The sequence below is a fragment of the Rhinatrema bivittatum genome, chromosome 6 (genome assembly GCF_901001135.1).
Source record: "Rhinatrema bivittatum chromosome 6, aRhiBiv1.1, whole genome shotgun sequence".
Taxonomy (NCBI): domain Eukaryota; kingdom Metazoa; phylum Chordata; class Amphibia; order Gymnophiona; family Rhinatrematidae; genus Rhinatrema; species Rhinatrema bivittatum.
Window position 1 is genome coordinate 205017771 of NC_042620.1, and position 21754 is coordinate 205039524.

The window sequence follows — 21754 nt, forward strand, 5'->3', positions numbered from 1 at the left end:
TTGGAGGAACCTGGAATCTGTGCATCTCCTTGTTGATGGCCTCCTGAACCATCCGGTCCAGCTCTTCATGGAGACCTGGAGCAATCAGCCCCGGTTCCGGAAGGGGAGAAGGAGGCAAAGGCGTAGCCGGAGAGACCACTGTTAAATGCGGAGTCGCGGCTCCCATTACCCGTCTGGGTGAGGGTTGCCTCGGTGACCCAGTCTCAGAAAGTCGATGCCTTTTCTGGATGAGATTTCTTCGATGGAGGCACAGACAATGGCGAGGTCGATGATTTGCCTTCGTCGATGGTCAGAGGCTTTCGGTGTCGATGACGATGTTTCTTTCTACGATCCCCTCGATCCTGAGGGGGAGCAGAGGTAGTAGATGGCCGGGAAGTCGTCGACGCTGGACGGATACTGGCCGGTGCCAGATACTGGCACGACATGGACGGTGCTGGTTCGGACGACGAAGCTATGGACAGCATCGGAGTTTGAGACCAAAAGAGAAGTTCTATCTTCTCCATTCTGGCTTTGCGACCTTTTGGTGTCATTAAGGCACATTTGGTGCAAGTCAGGACATCATGCTCACACCCGAAGCACGTTACACAGACCTTATGGGGTCTGTGATGGACATGGTACGAGTGTAATCAGGACACTGACGGTACCCCGACGCCATGGCCTTTGAAAAAATTTAACCGTGGTGCAGTCGATGGCCAGTAGGACGCGAGGGCCAAATTCGGCGGGAATCGACCAGAATCGGGTAAAACCTTACCGGAGTACCGTGGAAGTAAAAAATTCAAGAGGGGGACCCCTTTGGGGTATTAAAGTTTGAAGTAATTCCGTGAGGAAAATTCCTGTCAGGAATCTCTAAGATCTCCTTAACCCACGTTGCTCCTGCTGCGCAGAAAAAAGAAGACTGAAGGAGGACCCCTGCTGGTTGCAGGTTAGTGCCATCCTGGGCATGCCCAGTAGGTGACAGTCAAAGTTCTAGAAACTTTGACAAAAAAAAATGTTCCATGATTGGGCTCCATCCTATGATGTCACCCATATGTGAGGACTACCATTTTGCTTGTCCTGTGAGAAAATAAGGGTTTTGTGCACGGGGAAAAAAAAAAAGCATACAGATGCGCTTACAAAGCTGTGGTTTTTCCTGCACAAATGCATACTAACGGCATGCAAAGGAGGCGATTAGCTAATCATAAGCAATGCAGGGAGCCGCGCTAATGCGGGTTTACCACCGCCATGGCACAAGTTAAGTGTCAACACTAACTTGGGGGGGGGGGGGGCCCTATGTCAGCAAACTAGTGTCCTGAAAACCACATTGCTAAGCGCCTATCTTGGTGTCGAGTGGCCAGCTTAGCTAGGTGCTTTTCTGGGCATCAGAACAGCCAGCTTAGGTAGGTGTTTCCCTAGGCACTTTTCTCGACTTCTGAGCAGCCAGATATACAGCCAGAAGAGCGCCTGAGCAGCAAGATCAGAAAGATGCCTGATTATGCAGATTTGTGAGCAACTAAGTGTCAAGCTCAGCACCCAAACAGCAAGGTAAGCTAGGCGCCTTATCGTATAGATTTTTCTCAGAGGTAGGTGCTTCCCTGGGGGGACACATACATGGCCAGAAGAGCAGCAAGACTTGTGAATTAGCATCCATGAAAATATTTGCCATATAATTTGTGCCACTTTCACAAAAACAAAAAAAAAACCATCAACAAAAACTTTGAGAATTCGATCAGACCCCGGAAGGCCACTACCCGACACATAGTGAATTCACTAATACATTTAAAGGACGTTAGACACATTCCTACTCCCATAGCAACCTAAAACTTAACTAGGAACTGATCAAAATTGAGATGAAGGCAGCAGTCCAGCAGCAAGAGGGGGGCTTCCCAGTCTTTTGCATAGAGTGTCACATGTATGATTTTTCACCCACCGGTGAGAAGTTGTACATGTGCATGCGATGCAAAGAGCTCCTGGCTCTCAGAGAACGAGTCCGATCTCTGGAGGCTAGAGTGGCAGACCTGGAGGAGCTGAGGCAGACAGAGAGGTATATAGATGAGACCTTCAGGGACATAGTAGTCAAGTCCCAACTTCAGACTGGCAGCCCTGGTGCTGCCTTGGAGGAAGAGGGTCTCATGATGGGAGAGCACCAACCAGGTGCAGCGGGAAAGGATCCTGTAGCAAGGACCTGCTCTCCAGGTGATGCATTGTCCTTTCGCACTGAGGATATCTCCCCAAGGCCTACTGCCCAAGAGGGAAGGGTTAGGTCGGCCGTCATAGTTGGTGATTCGATTATTAGGAATGTAGATAGCTGGGTGGCTGGTGAGCATGAGGACCGCCTGGTAACATGCCTACCTGGTGCGAAGGTGGTGGACCTCACGCATCACCTAGATAGGATTTTAGACAGTGCTGGGAGAGCCGGCTGTCATGGTACATGTGGGCACCAACGACATAGGAAAATGTGGGAGGGAGGTTCTGGGAGACAAATTTAGGCTGTTAGGTAGAAAGCTTAAATCCAGAACCTCAAGGGTAGCATTCTCTGAAATGCTCCCTGTTCCACGCGCAGGTCACCAGAGGCAGGCAGAACTCCGGAGTCTCAATGCGTGGATGAGACGATGGTGCAAGGAAGAGGGATACAGTTTTGTTAGGAACTGGGGAACCTTTTGGGGAAGGGGGCGTCTCTTCCGAAGGGATGGGCTCCACCTTAAACAGGGTGGAACCCGACTGCTGGCGCTAACCTATAAAAAGGAGATAGAGCAGCTTTTAAACTAGAACAAAGGGGAAAGCCGACCGTCGCTCAGCAGCGCATGGTTCGGAGAGAGGTACCTTCAAAGGATACTATTGATGCATTAGAATTAGGGCATCCAGACAGTGAGGTTCCAATAATTAGAAAAACAGTACAAGTGCCTGTAACTAAAAACTCACCTGAGCTAAAAAAATTCTAACTTATCCCTATCAATTAAAAAGCAGAATGAAAATACAAACAAAAAACAAACTTTGAAATGTCTGTATGCTAATGCCAGAAGTCTAAGAAGTAAGATGGGAGAATTAGAATGTATAGCTGTGAATGATGACAGACTTAATTGGCATCTCAGAGACATGGTGAAAAGAGGATAACCAATGGGACAGTGCTATACCGGGGTACAAATTATATCGCAATGACAGAGAGGAGCACCCGGGAGGAGGTGTGGCGCTTTGTGTCCGGGATGGCATAGAGTCAAACAGGATAAACATCCTGCATGAGACTAAATACAAAATTGAATCTTTATGGGTAGAAATTCCTTGTGTGTCGGGGAAGACTATAGTGATAGGGGTATACTACTTTCCACCTGGTCAAGATGGTGAGACGGACAGTGAAATGGTAAGAGAAATTAGAGAAGCTAACCAAATTGGTAGTGCGGTAATAATGGGAGACTTCAATTACCCCAATATTGACTGGGTAAATGTATCATCGGGTCACGCAAGAGACATAACGTTCCTGGATGGAATAAATGATAGCTTTATGGAGCAATTGGTTCAGGAACCGACGAGAGAGGGAGCAATTTTAGATCTAATTCTCAGTGGAGCACAGGACTTGGTGAGAGAGGTAACGATGGTGGGACCGCTTGGCAATAATGATCATAATATGATCAAATTTGATTTAATGACTGGAAGAGGGACAGTGTGCAAATCCAAGGTTCTCGTGCTAAACTTTCAAAAGGGAAAAATTGTTAGAAAAAAAACTGAAAGGAGCAGCTACAAAAGTAAAAAAATGTCCAAGAAGCGTGGTCATTGCTAAAAAATACCATTCTAGAAGCACAGTCTACACGTATTCCACACATTAAGAAAGGTGGAAAGAAGGCAAAACAATTACCAGCATGGTTAAAAGGGGAGGTGAAAGAAGCTATTTTAGCCAAAAGATCTTCATTCAAAAATTGGAAGAAGGAACCAACAGAAGAAAATAGGATAATACATAAACACTGGCAAGTTAAATGTAAGACATTGATAAGACAGGCTAAGAGAGAATTTGAAAAGAAGTTGGCTGTAGAGGCAAAAACTCACAGTAAAAACGTTTTAAAATATATCCGAAGCAGAAAGCCTGTGAGGGAGTCAGTTGGACCGTTACATGATCAAGGGGTTAAAGGGGCACTTAGAGAAGATAAGGCCATTGCGGAAAGATTAAATGATTTCTTTGCTTCGGTGTTTACTGAAGAGGATGTTGGGGGGAGGTACCAGTAATGGAGAAGGTTTTCATGGGTAATGATTCAGATGGACTGAATCAAATCATGGTGAACCTAGAAGATGTGGTAGACCTGACTGACAAACTGAAGAGTAGTAAATCACCTGGACCGGATGGTATACACCCCAGAGTTCTGAAGGCATTAAAAAATGAAATTTCAGACCTATTAGTAAAAATTTGTAACCTATCATTAAAATCATCCATTGTACCTGAAGACTGGAGGATAGCAAATGTAACCCCAATATTTAAAAAGGGCTCCAGGGGCGATCCAGGAAACTACAGACTGGTTAGCCTGACTTCAGTGCCAGGAAAAATAGTGGAAAGTGTTCTAAACATCAAAATCACAGAACATATAGAAAGACATGGTTTAATGGAACAAAGTCAGCATGGCTTTACCCAAGGCAAGTCTTGCCTCACAAATCTGCTTCACTTTTTTGAAGGAGTTAATAAACATGTGGCTAAAGGTGAACCAGTAGATGTAGTATACTTGGATTTTCAGAAGGCGTTTGACGAAGTTCCTCATGAGAGGCTTCTAGGAAAAGTGGCGATGTCCTTTCGTGGATTGCAAACTGGCTAAAAGACAGGAAACAGAGAGTAGGATTAAATTTATTTATTTATTTCTTTCACATTTTTCTATACCGAGCTTCATGGTTGAATACCATATCAGATTGGTTTACATCGAACGAGGGATAGAAACTTGTAACAAAAAACGGAACAAAAAGTTATAATCAGAAAGAGAGCAAGAAAGTTACATTGAACAAGGACTATAAACTTGGAGGCTTTACAGCTTGGAAGTAAATAGAGTAAAAAAGGCCCGAACAGAGCCGTAACTTAAAAATCAAAAGTCATAATGAGCTCAGTTCGAGCAAGATAGTTTAATTGCGGAGGTATTGGATAAGAGGCATCTCAAAGAAAATGGACAATTTTCTCAGTGGATGGGAGTGGACAGTGGAGTACCTCAGGGATCTGTACTGGGACCCTTACTTTTCAATATATTTATAAATGATCTGGAAAAAAATACGACGAGTGAGGTAATCAAATCTGCAGATGATACAAAATTGTTCAGAGTAGTTAAATCACAAGCAGATTGTGAAATTGCAGGAAGACCTTGTGAGACTGGAAAATTGGGCATCCAAATGGCAGATGAAATTTAATGTGGATAAGTGCAAGGTGATGCATATAGGGAAAAATAACCCATGCTATAATTACACAATGTTGGGTTTCCATATTAGGTGCTACAACCCAAGAAAGATCTAGGAATCATAGTGGATAACACATTGAAATCGTCGGTTCAGTGTACTGCGGCAGTCAAAAAAGCAAACAGAATGTTGGGAATTATTAGAAAGGAAATGGTCAATAAAACGGAAAATGTCATAATGCCTCTGTATCGCTCCATGGTGAGACTGCACCTTGAATACTGTGTACAATTCTGGTCACCGCATCTCAAAAAAGATAATTGCGATGGAGAAGGTACAGAGAAGGGCTACCAAAATGGTAAGGGGAATGGAACAGCTTCCCTATGAGGAAAGACTAAAGAGGTTAGGACTTTTCAGCTTGGAGAAGAGACGGCTGAGAGGGGATATGATAGAGGTGTTTAAAATCATGAGAAGTCTAGAACGAGTAGATGTGAATCGGTTATTTACTCTTTTGGATAATAGAAAGACTAGGGGGCACTCCATGAAGTTAGCATTGGGCACATTTAAAACTAATCGGAGAAAGTTCTTTTTTACTCAACGCACAATTAAACTCTGGAATTTGTTGCCAGAGGATGTGATTAGTGCAGTTAGTATAGCTGTGTTTAAAAAAGGATTGGATAAGTTCTTGGAGGAGAAGTCCATTACCTGCTATTAAATTCACTTAGAGAATAGCCACTGCCATTAGCAATGGTAACATGGAATAGACTTAGTTTTTGGGTACTTGCCAGGTTCTTATGGCCTGGATTGACCACTGTTGGAGACAGGATGCTGGGCTTGATGGACCCTTGGTCTGACCCAGTATGGCATTTTCTTATGTTCTTATGTTTTCTGCAGCATAGTTATTGGAAATATTAAAAATACTTTCCAGGGTCATACTTTCACTTAATAGGGAGACCTGTTCGCTCGCTCACTCACTTTTATGCATGGGTTTTGAGCGCGGATGCGGCCGCTTATTACATAAGTGTGGTACAGGGCCTAGGTACACGCATTTTTCCATACATGCGCGGTTTTCTGCGTGCAAATCATTTGCTTTTTTTTTTTACATCCCGCAGAAGCGGCAGCTTCAGCCGCCCGCTGTGACCAAAACCTGTGCCCATAATGAGCGCCTGTTTTGCTGCGGGTCTTATTACATCAGTCTCAAAGTGAACAGAGCAGAACTAAGACATTTCCTTGTACAACTCACCGAACAAAAAAGATATTATGATTCTGGTGTCATCTTAACAGTATCACAAACTCCCTCTACTACCATGTTCACTGTAAAATAATAAACACATCGGACCCTGTACATGTTTATCAAACCTGACAGTCAGTTTCCTGAATACTTAATTGTCTTGGGGGGTGATTTTATTTATTTAGTTTTATGTAAATTTTTATTGAACGCGATAAAGCAATGCGGTACAATGAAACATTGAGGCCAATACAGTTATCATAGAACCCCCCCCCCCCCCCCCCCGTAAACCTCCCTCCCTATCCCATCTCTTCTCTTAAAACTTATAACATAAAACATATAAAGAATAATGACCAAAAGGTTGAAAGTAGGCGAATTGTTCAGTTCAGCATGGCATTAAGACATAAAACAAGATGCCAACCAGTGAGTACACTTTACATAATAAATCTCATGGAATATCAAATTTGACTCTTGGTGGTTATTTCTCAGTAACAGTGTCCATGGAAATAAGAGAGGTGCAAGAAAATATATACAATAATATAAGAGATTATAAAGACATCCTATTTGCTCCCAGCCGTAGATTGATCGGTAAGCCACTTAATAAAAGGTTCCCACGATCGTTGAAAAGTGGGTCTCTTGTTTGGGGGGTAATTTTAATGTACTTGCAGATTCTAGTATCAATGCTAAACCACTTTTTAAAGCTTGTCTAAGCAATCTAACTACTGGTATTTCTTTTCTAATGAAAGAACTCCAGTTATTAGACATTTGGTGAGTACTGCATCCTAGGGAACAAGATTTTTTCCCTTTTATTCTGAACCTCATAATTGTTGTTACTCCCATATAAACTACTTTGTGTTGAGGAATAGGATGTTTCCTATGATTAGGCGTGCAGATATTGAGGTCGCATCGATTCCAGATCATGCCTCTATTTCTTTCCAGCTTCATATGGACCCTCCCCCATCTAAGGCCTTTAAGTGAAGACTTAACCCTTCTCTATATATTGATTCCACTTTCAAGCAGCTGGTAAATGATAAATGGTAAGATTATTTAGAGATCAATACTTCTCCTGAGATTACTCCCAACATACTTTGGGAGGTGGGGAAAGCAGTTATGTAGGTTGAGTTAATTTCTTATGAAACCAGCAAACAAAAAGTTGTGATGCTGAGATTCTACGCTTAACTAAGGAATTGACTGCTCTCAAGGCAGGGCATGTGCAAAACTTGCAAACAGATTGAATCTCAAATATATCAGCTATCAGGACTACTTTGAATCAGCTTTTACATCAAAGTGATTCAAAAATTATTGGTTTCATAGTAAATTGTTTCATCATGGAAATAAGCCAGGCAAGTTGCTAGCAATCCTTGCAAGACCTTAGCCAGACAGCTTTTGAGAATATCCCTAATGAATATGCATGAGAAATAACTGCATGAGGTAGTACATGCAAACGAATCTCGTGCATATTAATTAGAAATATCCTGAAAACCTTACTGGCTGCTCTAGGTGAAGCCTCAATAATGACCTGAAAATAAGCATTACTACTTTTGCTACTAGTTATGCCTCTCCCTATGCACCCAAGCATCCTCCGGGATCTGGCCACAGCCTTATGACACTGTTTTGCTACCTCGGGTTCCAGACACAATGACCTAATGGTTAATGTCCACGTCAGTGCACATCAGTTCTTCACTATCTATTGCATAGTGCTTTCTTTGATTTCTGTACTCCCAACTATATGACACTGCACTATTTAGCACTGAAAGTATGTGACCACTCCTCGGGCTCTCTTAGATCACTTCTCATTCAGTCTACTGTCCATACTGTTGCAGATGTGTCATCTACAAAAAGGCAAACTTTCCTTCTTACTCCTCCACAATATGCCAACAAAGACAGTGAATGCATGGAAATAAAGTTTAACAAGTTTAAAAAAAGAAAGTGATACCTTTTTATTGGATTAACGATACATTTCTCAACTAGCTTTCAAGAATACTAGTACTCTTTTTCAGGTCAGAACAGAATGAGCAAGAAGAGGACATTGCCAGAAAATAAGCGAATCATAAAAGCCATTCCAATGATGTTGTGATGAAGTGGGTTTAGTACTGGTATGGAATTGCCTGGAGCCAAAATGGCCATTCCCCCCCCTCAGAATAGCCATCTAGACTTATCCTGCAAGGATGTCAAACCTGTTGCACGTTGTGCAAGTGAAGACTGAAATATACAGCAGACACTGCTTTGATATTTGGCTCACTATCCTCTTCTTACTCAAATAAGCACTTTGAAAATACTAGCAACCACTTTCTACATTATGCCATTCATAAGCTTCTATCACCCAAATTGTTAATGAAGTACTTGCAAAATGATCTTGCCAGCTCTAAAATGTAGAGCACTCCTTAACATGTTTAAACAAAAAGCTTTTACTATTTACCTCTACTCCTACAAATCCCCTTTCAAAAATGTTTTGTTTTTCTAATGTCCCATCAATGAATTAAAAGTGGTAGCTCTGTCTACAAAACCACATCCCACAGGTTAAACAAAAATGAAATCTCAGGAGGTATTTCAAAAGAGCACTTGACAAAACCTCTTTCCACACAGACTGGAATTTACACTGCTTCAGACAGAAACTGCAAACTTTAACCTCAAGAGAATTAACAAAAAGGGGGGAAAAAGGTCTAAAGCAATTTAAAGGCAAGCTTCCCAATCACAAAGTAATTAATTCCATTGTGCATATAATGTAATATTTCATAGAAAACAAAACTAAACTAATCTCAAACTGTTTACAACATTAAGCTACATATCCTTATTTATTTAAATAAAGCAAAATTGCTTACCTTGTAATAGGTGTTATCCCAGGACAGCAGGATGTAGTCCTCACTTATGGGTGACGTCATCCACGGAGCCCTTAAGCGGGAAAAACTTCTGGCAAGTTTCTAGAAGCTTTAAACTGGCTGCCTGAGGCTACTGAGCATGCCCGGCATGCCATGATATTCCCTGCCACAGGGGTCTCACTCCAGTCTTGTATGTAGCAATAAGCGATAGCAAAACGAAAATAATAAAGTCTGATGCCCAACTCCTCGGGGTGGTGGGTGGGTTTCGTGAGGACTACATCCTGCTGTCCTGGGATAACACCTATTACAAGGTAAGCAATTTTGCTTTATCCCAGGACAAGCAGGATGCTAGTCCTCACATATGGGTGATTAGCAAGCTAGAGGCTGAGTCATTGTCCATGCAGGAAGCAGTGATGCATGTTAGAGGACATGATGCAGCCGAAGATCACATCAGGCTGGATGTAGAGGGAGTTGGGATTAAACTGGAAACAAGTTCTTTAAGACAGATTGTCCATAGGCGGAATCTTGTCGTCCTTCCTTGTCCAAACAGTAATGAGCTGCAAAGGTGTGAAGGGAACTCCATGTTGCTGCTTTACAAATGTCAATGATTGGTACTGAACGAAAATGTGCAACTGAGGTTGACATTGCTCGTACTGAATGTGCCTTTACTCGCCCTTGGAGAGGAAGGCCTGCTTTTGTATAGCAAAATTGTATGCAGTCTGCTAACCAATTAGATAGAGTATGCTTTCCCACTGCTTTACCTGGCTTATTTGGGTCATAAGAGACAAAAAGCTGATTGGATTTTCTGAGGGACGTAGTGCGATTCAAATAATAGGACAATGCACGTTTACAGTCCAAAGTGTGTAAAGCTCTTTCGCCTTGATGAGAGTGAGGCTTTGGAAAGAATGTGGGTAGAACTATAGTTTGATTTAAGTGGAATTCCGTAACTACCTTAGGAAGGAATTTTGGATGTGTTCGGAGAACCACTCTGTCATGGAGGAACTTTGTATAAGGTTCATATGTGACAAGTGCTTGCATTTCACTAACCCTCCTAGCTGATGTAATGGCTATGAGGAAAATAGTTTTCCATGTGAGAAATTTAATTTCACAGGTATCTATGGGTTCAAAGGGAGAACGCATTAAACCTGTTAAGACCAGATTGAGGTCCCATTGTGTAGCTGGGGGCCGAATTGGTGGTTTAAGCTGAGTTAGACCTCTCATGAATCTACTGACAAGAGGTTGTGTGGAGATAGGTGCATCTCCTATCTTGTTATGATAAGCTGAGATTGCACTCAAATGTACTCTGATTGACGATGTCTGAAGACCAGAGTCTGAGAGATAGTACAGATAATCTAGAAGAGTAGTTGTGGGGCAAGTGAAAGGATCCGTATTGTTTTGCTTGCACCAGGAAGTAAATCGTTTCCATTTGAAAGAATAATTCTTTCTTGTGGAAGGTTTGCGGGAAGCTATAAGCACTTGAGAAACATTAGTTGAGAGATTAAGTGATTGTAAGATCAAGCTTTCAACATCCATGCTGTCAAGGATAGGGATTGAAGGTTGGGATGGCGCAACCGGCCCTGATTCTGAGTGATGAGAGTGGGAGCTACTCCCAGGCGTATTGGATCCTTGATTGACAGGTCTAGCAGTGTGGGAAACCATACTTGTCGAGGCCAATATGGGGCTATGAGAATCATGGACCCCTTGTCCTGCTGTAGTTTCACCAGCGTCTTGGTGATAAGCGGTATTGGAGGATATGCATATAGTAGGCCTGAGTTCCAAGGGCGAGCAAAAGCGTCCTTGGCTGGCTGGTTCTTCTGGTTGTGTAGAGAACAGAAGTTGTCCACTTTGTGGTTCAGGTGCGACGCAAAGAGGTCTGTTGTTGGTTGTCCCCAACGTTGGAATAGTTTGGTCGCAACAGAGGGATTTAGAGACCATTCGTGCAGTTGGAACTGGCGACTGAGTCGGTCTGCTAGCACATTTTGAATCCCTGCTAGACAAGTGGCCTGTAGGAACATTGAGTGAGTCAAAGCCCAGTCCCAAATTTGTGCAGCTTCCTGACACAGGAGATACGAACCCGTACCTCCCTGTTTGTTGATGTACCACATGGCTACCGTATTGTCTGTCTGAATTAGCACCGTCTTGTGTGAAAGGCAGTCCTTGAACGCATGCAGCGCATAACGTATAGCTCGAAGTTCCAGAAAATTGATTTGATAAGTGGCTTCGAGTTTTGTCCAAGTTCCTTGCATTTGGAAAGAGTTCACATGAGCTCCCCATCCCAAGGTGGATGCATCTGTAGTTAATGTTATCTGAGGGATCGGTTTCTGGAAGGGTAGGCCCTTGCGCAAATTGTCCTTGAGTGTCCACCATTGTAGCGATGAGCGTAGCTGGTGGGTTACTTGAATGCGCGAGTGAAGCGGTTGAATGGCTTGGATCCATTGTGAGCGAAGAGTCCATTGGGTTAGTCGCATGGCAAGTCTTGCCATCGGAGTAACATGAACCGTGGAAGCCATGTGGCCTAGCAAGATGAGAAACTGATGAGCTGTCACTTGTGGTTGTATGGACATGGAGTACGCCAACTGGGACAGTGTTTGAGCACGATCTTCTGGAAGAAAAGCCTGTGCAAGGTTTGTGTCTAATTCTGCTCCTATGTATTGTAGCAGATGAGACGGATGGAGGTGGGATTTTTGAAAATTTATGAGAAAACCCAGTCTGTGAAGTAACTGTATTGTGTAACGGAGAGAAGTTAGTGCTCCTTGGTGCGACTGGCTTTTTATTAGCCAATCGTCTAGGTAAGGGAAGACATGAATACCTTGTTTGTGCAAATGTCCTGCTATTACTGCTAGGCATTTGGTGAATACTCTGGGAGCTGAGGCGAGGCCGAATGGTAGGACTCTGTATTGAAAATGCTGGTGTCCCACCTTGAATCTTAGGTACTTGCGATGAGGTGGGAATATAGGTATGTGCGTATAAGCGTCTTGGAGATCCAGAGAACAAAGCCAATCCCCCCTTTGTATGAGAGGAAGCATGGTGCCTAATGATACCATTCTGAATTTTTCTCTCTTTAGAAATTTGTTGAGATTCCTGAGATCTAGAATGGGACGAAGTCCTCCGGTTTTCTTTGGAATGAGGAAATACCGGGAATAGAATCCTCTTCCCTTCTGTGAGTGTGGTACGTGTTCCACAGCTTTTGCTTTCAGAAGAGTAGATAATTCCATTTGCAATTGAGGAATGTGTTCTAGATAGGAGGTTTGTGGTGGAAACTCCTGCGGAAGAGTTGTGAAGTCCAGGCGGTAACCCTGATGAACTATGGATAAGACCCATTGATCTGTGGTGATGCTTTCCCATTCGTTGTAAAATTGGGAAATCCTTCCCCCTACTGGTAAATCTGGAAAGGGGTTTGGTTGGCTCTGTTCTCCGGGACTGCTTTCAAAAACCAGAGGTGGAAGCTGTTTGGGGCGGAGGCTGCGGCCTTGCCGCTCTCTGCTGTCTTTGCTGAGGCCGTTGTTGAGGCCTTGTAGAGCGTGGTCTAGAGGTCTGAGGGTAATATCTCCTCGGCCTGTAGAAAGGCCGTCTGGTGTCTCTACGTGGAGGCCTGCGGGCAGGGTGAGTTGTAGGATCATGGGACAAAGTAGAGAGCTGCTTTAACGTTTCAGAGTGCTCTCTAAGCTGTCTGACGGCATCTTGCACCTTTGTTCCGAACAAGTTGTCACCTTGGCAAGGTAAGTCCACTAGCTTATCCTGGACTTCTGGATGTAAGTCCGAAGCCTTCAACCAGGCCCATCTTCGCGCACTGATGCCTGATGCTGCAGTTCTGGAAGAAGTCTCAAAGGCATCATACGCCGCTCGCACCTCATGTTTGCCCGCATCCAGACCCTTCTGCACAATCTGTTGTGCTGCCTCCTGCTGTTGTTGAGGTAGAGATGGAAGAAATTCCTCAATCTGCTTCCACAGATTTCTTTGATGCTGAGTCATATACAACTGGTACGCAGCAATCTTAGCATTCAGCATTGCTCCCTGGTAAATCTTCCGCCCCATAAGGTCTAAGAATCTGTTATCTTTCCCTGGAGGGATAGAGGCGTGCGTTCTAGATCTGCGTGACTTCTTTTGTGCAGATTCCACAACTAATGAGCTATGTGGCAGTTGTGGCTTCTGGAACCCTGGGGCTGCTTGGACTAAATACGTAGAGTCCACTCTACGATTTACTCCAGGTGTTGTACACGGGTGCTCCCAAATCCTTTGTTGAAGTTGCAGCAGCACTTCGTGTACTGGGATAGCTAAGTTATGTTTTGGGGGATCTACAAATTGTAGTATCTCCAGGGTCTGCTGTCTTTCATCCTTCTCCGCTTGTAGCTGGAAAGGGATGGATTCTGACATTTCTTGAATGAAGGAAGCAAAGGATAAATCCTCAGGAGGGGATTGTTTCTTGGCCTGAGGCGGAGTACCTTCTGATAAAAAATCCTCTGAAGAATGCTCCGATTGTGTATCTGACCATGTATCTGTTGGGGGCTGGTATGAATGATGGTCCCCCCTCTTAGCTGGTGATATCCCAGATGGTCCTTGTAAAGGATCTTGGGTGTCTGGCACACCATCACTGGCATCACTTTCTTCCTCAGGCTGTGAAGGCAAGGAAGCTAAAAGATCCTGATATCTTTTTGTAAGAATTGCATGAAGTTGTCTTCCAGAAGAAACTTCTGGGGCCTGCAGGGATGTGTGCTTAGACTTCCCTGATGCCTTTTTTCCTTGCCCTGGAGCTCTAGAGGGAGCTAGGGTGTATTGTGGTGTTACTTGTGCAGCAGGAGGAAGTGCTGAAGTTAGAAATGAGAACATGGAAATGGGAATCAATGAGGAGATAGGCCTGGAAGTCATTGTGGACATCGAGGTTTGTAAAATAGTCGATTCCATCGATGGCCCTGACAGCTGTATCGAAGATGAAGCTGTAGAAATCATTGGATCAGCCGGTATCACTGAGGAGCAGCTGGCCGCATCCATCGGCATGGAAAAAACTGTTAACGGCGATGCGGCAGTCGTCCTCGGCATCGAGATCGACGATGATGGCACCGGCATCGATATCGAGGAGGGCATCGACTCGATGGTCGGCATCGATTGAATTAATCGGCATCGGCCCGATGGCCGGCATCGACTGAAGAGTCGGCATCGACCCGGAGGTCAGCATCTGTCCTAGGGCCGGCATCGGCGATGTCGCCGGCATGCTCTCTTTAAGGGCATCCGTAACAATTTTCTTAATCAAAGCAGTTAAGTCTGTTACGGACGTCGATGGTATCGATTCCTCTGTAGGTGTTGCGGAGGTCGATGACAACTTCCGCTGTTTAGATACCGGTTCCTCCGGTGGTGGTAATGGAGGAATTGAATGATGTCTGCGATGCTTATGTTTTGTGCGAATCTCAGACACAGACTTTGACGATGCCACAGATGGTGTTGGCGATGAAGCGTCCCCCGAACCTTCTGGGATTCTTGTCTTTAGAAGTATCTTCTTCGATAAGCCTACCGGTGAAGATTTAGTCGATGACGAAGGCGACGGCGATGCCCGGATTTGAAAAATCTGAGCCATTTTCTCATGGCGAAGTTTCCGTCCTTTCGCCGTCATTTCTTGACACTGGGCACAAGAGGCGATGTCATGGTCTCCACCCAAACAGCGAACGCACTCGACGTGCGGGTCAGTAATCGACATAGTCCGGTTGCAGGCCGGACATTTTTTGAATCCGGAAGTTTTCTCCGTCGACATTGTCGATGATTTCGGATTCCTTTTTCGCGAAAAAGAAACACGATGTTTGTCACCAGCCGGTGACAAACGGAGCGAGACCCGTAAAGGGTAAAAAAGTTGAAATTTAAGTTTGTCGTTGTGAGGTAACTCACGGGGCTCCTGGAAACTGCGATGCAGCTAGCAGCGCGGAAAAAAGAAGACTGGAGTGAGACCCCTGTGGCAGGGAATATCATGGCATGCCGGGCATGCTCAGTAGCCTCAGGCAGCCAGTTTAAAGCTTCTAGAAACTTGCCAGAAGTTTTTCCCGCTTAAGGGCTCTGTGGATGACGTCACCCATATGTGAGGACTAGCATCCTGCTTGTCCTGGGATAAAGTGTTCTCTGCTATCGTGGCCCAGAATATCACTGATTGATACTGAACACTAGCAGTTACAGAGATACCCAGATTCTATATTTCTTCAGCCTTTTAAACGCAGCCCAAGTTCTCAGTTATATTCCACAATGGAAAGTAATGTAAAAAGACTGAAAAAACTTGTAACTAGTAAGCCACAGTTTGCACTATGCTACAAACCTCATAGGAGTGCACTTACTTCAGCATGCCCGGAAAACATACTCCTGAGCAAATGACTCCCTTGACACTGCTCAGGTCAACTTTCATCAGTCATTTCTATCCTTGAAAGCATGCAGGGAATTATACTGGACTAACTAAAGACCTTTTCACTCACATAAAATTATTTGCACTACATTTAGCAATCAGAAAATTATTCACAAATTTGTGAATATATCTTGCAGCAATTTGGTATAGTTATATCTACTTTATTAAATTTTAGAACTGAGATTTATTTATTCCTATAATGCAAAATGATGCATCATTTAAAAATGTTAAATGGAAGCCAACCATGAACACAAATTCAACTATTTCAACGAATTGCAAGAGTTGCCCTGGTCATATAGAAAAAGACACCATTTAAGCCTTTTATGGTTAATAACAGTATGTATGTTGTAGATAATGATTTTATTGTTAGTTATTTTGGCTTGCTATTTTGTATTATTTATTGTAAACTGATTTTATGTATTTATTGCAAACCACTTTGATTAACATAGAAAGGAGTTGTAACTTTTCAGTTAGCTATGCACCAATTTATCAATTGTTTATATTTGTAGAATAAAATAAAATAATAATTAAAAAAAAATAGATAGTCAAGGCTGTATGGATTTGTACAAGGCAATTTCATAAAGATATGTCCACAACCTACAAGAAACAGGCATTAAAATATCCTGAAGTCTGCATTAAAAAACTACAAGGAGGTTAAACTCAAGTACTTACAGCTATCTGATTGAAAGTCTGGCACAAACTGTTCATCCTCTGGGACTTGAGCTATTGCAAAAGCAAAAGAAAGCTCATTACACACATTGCCTATGTGCATAACTCCTTTGAAAATTCCCCTGTAACATACTATCGTAGCACTTTTCAAAAGCCATGCACTTATGCAGGTAAATCTTATGGGCAATTCAATGGCATACTGTAGCACTTTTCAAACGCCCGCTTACACGAGTAAAGTGCATTTATATATGTAAAACCAATTTCTAAGCATGTAAAATGCTTTTTAAAATCAGGCCATATTTATGAATATATACAAATTTGTACAGTAATTTTAACTTACAGAAAAATTAGAAATTTTGTAACAATATTAAAAACTTGCCTTCAATTAACCAAGCCTCCTGTAGCTGGCTAAGATCTTGAAACAGTTCTGAAATTAAAAATGTTACAACCGTAACAAAACATAAAAATACTGCATCCTACACACTGTACTATTACAAAGAAATTTTTCAGCTGAACCATCTAATTCCATGAAACAAATACTCTCTGAAAGCATAAACTAATACGTGTACACCCTAAAAAAAGAAGACAAAAAAAAAAAACCTGCCAATTCAAAAATATTCACATGAAGTTGTCTTATTTGCAGGCATACAGCACTATTGACATCTGAGGGTGGAAAACTTTTCCATTCTTTATTTTCCAGTGGAAAATGTTCCAGTATTTCATAAAATTCATTAGTAACAAATGGATGCCAGTGCAATATTAGGCAAACCTGGCAATTTCAAGTTTAAATGTTATACTAAAACAAACTCTAAACTACATTAAGTGTCTTGATCGATTCCTCCCCTGTCTCCAACAAATATTTCAATTCAGTTTCTTGGCCAATTTGAAAAACAAACAGATATAGAGTGGGAAATACATATGGCAAGGAGGTGTTTTTTTTTTTGTTTTGTTTATATACCTAGATCAAACATTCCAAATCAAGTTTATACAGAGCAGCAGTAAAATGTGCAAACACTTTTAGAGAAAATTTGTACAAAAGAAAAAAAAAAAATTAGCAGGCCAAATTTTTCCCCACTCACATTTCTGACTATACCAAAGCATTATGCATCCACAGGGAACATTTGTTGCTGTGAGCAAGGGGGAAATTCTTCCTACCTTCCGAATCATGAGCCAGATCAATATCTAAAAACCTCCTCTTCCTGTTCATCAGTGGCTGGGCTCGGCACTCCTCTGCACAAGATTTCTACCAAAATTAAGAAGAGGGGAGAGTTTACATTTAACCTCCCTGTCAAAAAATTGCTCTGTATTTGTCGCTGAAAAGTATTTCATTATGCAAAACTGGAGCAATGTTTTGTCCGGGGCCAAAACTTATAGGGGTAGATATTCGAAGCCTATGCGGATATTCTGCTGCTCAAAGGAGACCGAGAAAGAGGAGAGGGGGGGGAGAAAGGAGAGGAAGACTATTTATAAGGCCCTCATACTAGTCAAGGGGCTAATTTTACATGCAGAGTGAGACGTACGAACAGCATAGTACATCTCCTTGTTCGTACGTCTCACTCTGCATGTGAGACTGGCCTCTAAACCACCACCAACAGCTCACCTTGAGCTATTAGCTGGCTCTCCTATAGTCCTATAAATAGTGGAATACTGTGAAGGCCTCCCCAGAAGCTCTCTCTCTACTTCACTCCTCTCTCCCCCTCTCCTTCCCAAGCCCAGAAACTGCCGAAATGCAATTTGCAAAATTTATCGCAAAATTACATTACGGCCATTTCGGGCATATCGCACAGCTTATCACCAGGAAAAAAAGGGCAGTTATTTCCAGTGTTAAATCTTGCAATGGCACACACTATGCAATCTCTCTGTGCAATATTGCCCCTCATTTTCATTAATCCCACCATAACACATTTTGATGAATGACCCTGTAAATTATGTGATACTCAGTGGCACGGCTATGCTGCTGAATATCTGCGTAGAAGTTGCTACTTAGCCAGATAAGTTGTATCTGTCTAAGTTTAGGCTTGCTATTGAGCAGGTGTAACTTACCTGCTCAATTGAGCAGGTGTAACTTACCAGGACAACTTATCTGGTAAGTCTCAATATCGCTACTCAGCCAGTTAAGTTATCAGGCTAAGTAGCGCCACACTACTCCACCCACAAAGTTCTATGGCTAAGAGATAGCCGAATAAGTGACTGAATACCAGGTTATGATCAGCGGCCGCTGATCATAACCTGGTATTCAGTGGCCGCTAGATAGCCAGTTAAGTCCTACTTACCTGGCTACCTGCCATTTGAATATTGGACCCATAAATCTCACTATACTGGCAAAGAGTTTATGGCTCTTGGAGAATGAGTCCAATCTTTGGAAGCCAGAATGACAGACCTGGATGAGCTGAGGCAGACAGTGCAATATACAGAGAAGAAGACATTCAGAAACATAGCAGAAGAGCCTAAACTCCAGTCCAGCAGCCTCTGTAATATATAGGAGCAGCAAGGTCATCAGGTAGGAAACCGGCATTTTAGTGTGATAGGAAACAATCTAGTAGCAAGGACCTGCCTAGGAGTTGCCTTGCCTTCTCAAACTGAGGATGCGTCTCCAGGGGGCATTTATTAATTACAACCATTTCTATCCTGTTCTGCTACTATAGTACTCTAGAGTGAGGTTCATGGTTATTCAGTAGTCTAAATCCATGTGTCCAGGAGAGTAGGGTTAGGACTGCCAGTGTAGCTGGCAGTTACTTCATAAGGAATGTAAATAGTTTGGTGGTTGATTGACACGAATATCATTTTGCAACTTGTCTCCCTATGGCAAAGGTAGTGAACTTACCACATCACATGGCGAGGATTTTACAGAGTTCTGGGGAGGATCCAGTTATCATGGTACATATGGGTATCAATGACATAGGTAAGTGCAGGAGGGAGGTTCTGGAGACTAGTAATGTCACTTTAGTTACCCGATAATTTCCTTTCCTTTAGGACAGGTAGGCCAATATATACAACTGGGTTATTCATGTCAACCAGCAAATGGAGACAGATAAACAGACTCGCTGATATCACTTCATATACATTCATACTGATATCAGCTTGTCAGTATTCCTGAAAAAGCTAACTGTGGACAACTGAACAATACATCAGGATATTCGATAATCTGGCTCTGTGAGGAAGCTGGGTAGTTTTCTTCCCCCTGAGGAAGCCTATTAAGGCAAAACAGAGGTCTGTGTTGGGAAAAGAAACCAGATAATGGGGAGATAATTCTAACAATTACTAATGAAGGAGGAAATCAACTGTATTTTGAAGAATCAACATTACTGATCTGCTAAACCATATGAAATTTTATACATTTCCTTAAGAATAAACTGAACATAGTATTTCTATGTATAGCTCCTTGGTGAATATTTTTCTGTGTTCAAACTTCATTTCGGTAAAAATATGGTTATATATTGCACTACTTAAGAACTTTGTGTATGTTAAAATTAAAAATCATTTTTATTAGATTGATATTTGCATTAGTATTTCAGGAAGGTTCGTTTGTTGCTTAGATATAGAGAGAGAAATCCTTACTACCATGTCAAAGGCAACATAAGGCCACACATTAAGCCTGCAACCCCCAACTTGAAATTTTAACAAAGACCAGGCAGCACAAGACAGTAGTATGGACTGACCTGGCTATCCTAGAGGAAAAGAAGTTATCAGGTAAATAGTAATTTTTCCTTACTCTTCATCCAGGCAGGCCAGTCCATGCAACTGGGATATACTAAAGCTACCTCTTCCTAGGGCAGGAAACTTGCAACTGCAGTGTTGGGGGCAGTTCAGCAAACATGAGTCCTCCTTAACTGAAACATCCAGATGATTATGCCTGGAAAAGGTTTGCAAGGAAGACCATGTTGCTACTTTACATATCTGACGGAGATGCCAGCTGGCTTTCCGCCCATGACGTCACCTGCTCTCTCGTAGAATGAGTCCTAACCTGTGCTGGTAAGGGCAAATCAGAAGCTACATAGACAGCTGTTATCACTTCCTTAATCCAACATGCCATTGTGGCATGACAGGCTGCTTCTCCCTTCTTTACATCCCTGTGAAAAATGAAAGGATGATCTGATCGGTGAAACTCCTTAGTAACCTTGAGATAACGCAACAGATACTGCCATACACATTCAAGGGATGCGGCTACTCAAACCTTTGCTCATCCAACAAAATTAAACTGATTCATGTGAAACCCTAAAACTACATTCAGCAGAAAGGGTGGCACTGTCCAAATTTGCACTCCATCCTGAGTAATTATCAGGAAAGGATCCCTATAAGTGAGCACCTACAATTCCAACATTAAGAAGCATACAGAGGAGGAGGGAGAGGCAGAGTCCATGGGAAGGTACTGTTGAAGTTGGAAGGGGGCCCACAGGAAAAGGAAAGCAGGCAAAAGGAAAGAGGTCATGGGGAGAGGACAGGTCAGAGAACTAAAGGGGGCAGCATTCAGCAAGTGGCAATGAGTGGGGAGAAGCTGGGCAGAAGGAAGGGCCATGGGTGAAGTGTGGAGAAAGACAAGGACACAAGGGGAAAGGGGGGAGGCAGGAGAAATGGACCATGGGGAAAGGCAGAATGGAGGAGGATGGAGACAGAAAACAGAAGGGAAGGCACTCAAAGGGGCCAAGAAAGGGAGCTGCATTTGGAAAGGGGCTGTAGGTGAGGTGAATCAGGCAGGAGACTGCTAAGGACTTGGCAGGGGGAGAGGGGGCTGAGAGTGACAATGTGAAGGTGAATTGAAACAAAGTCCCAGGGATGGAGAGTGGGGGAATTTTTGTATCTTTATTAACTTTAATTATTTGCTGGTGTTTGATGGGATCTGCTGTTAGGAAATATTTTGTTGGTGTTTTGGGGAAAAAATTTTTAAAAAAAAAAAAACTGGAGTTTAAGGATATTCTGTTCATCAGCTGTTCTGAAATTCTAATTTTTATAAGATGGTTTTCTATTATGATTTCTATTTTCTGGTATATGAGGAACGGTAATGTTTCTGTTCTTCCATTTTCGCACTACATACGGTCTAGTTTGCCATGATTTCCAGTTCAGTTTGTGTCTACATGTTACCTTCTTATTCTGTATTTGGTGAGAGTGTGTGTTCTGCGTGTATGACCAAGATGAAGTCTTCTGCTGGCATGCAGCTTCTGTGGAGGGATCTATAGCAGCTTGGCTAGTTCTGTTTTTCTTATAGGAGGTATATAAGATGTGCTGGTGTTTGGACCCAGTGTAATATCTGCAGTGTTGCCTTTTTCATAGGTAGGATTTTTACTGTTTTGGTATGAGAGGTTTACTATATTGTGACTGAGTGTGCTCATGGCTTTC

At 42.8% G+C, this 21754-nt stretch overlaps 1 protein-coding gene across 1 annotated transcript in view; it reads right to left on the reverse strand.

Annotated features, from left to right (window-relative positions):
- ETV5 (ETS variant 5) overlaps nucleotides 1–21754 on the reverse strand; it is a 168066-nt gene that overhangs the window by 134826 nt on the left and 11486 nt on the right. The window contains exons 3-5 of the mRNA XM_029606457.1: nucleotides 17576–17663; nucleotides 16800–16847; nucleotides 16424–16474 (exon numbers count right to left, since the gene is read on the reverse strand). Of these exons, the coding sequence (XP_029462317.1) occupies nucleotides 16424–16474; nucleotides 16800–16847; nucleotides 17576–17663 (187 nt within the window). The remainder of the gene's footprint in view (nucleotides 1–16423; nucleotides 16475–16799; nucleotides 16848–17575; nucleotides 17664–21754) is intronic.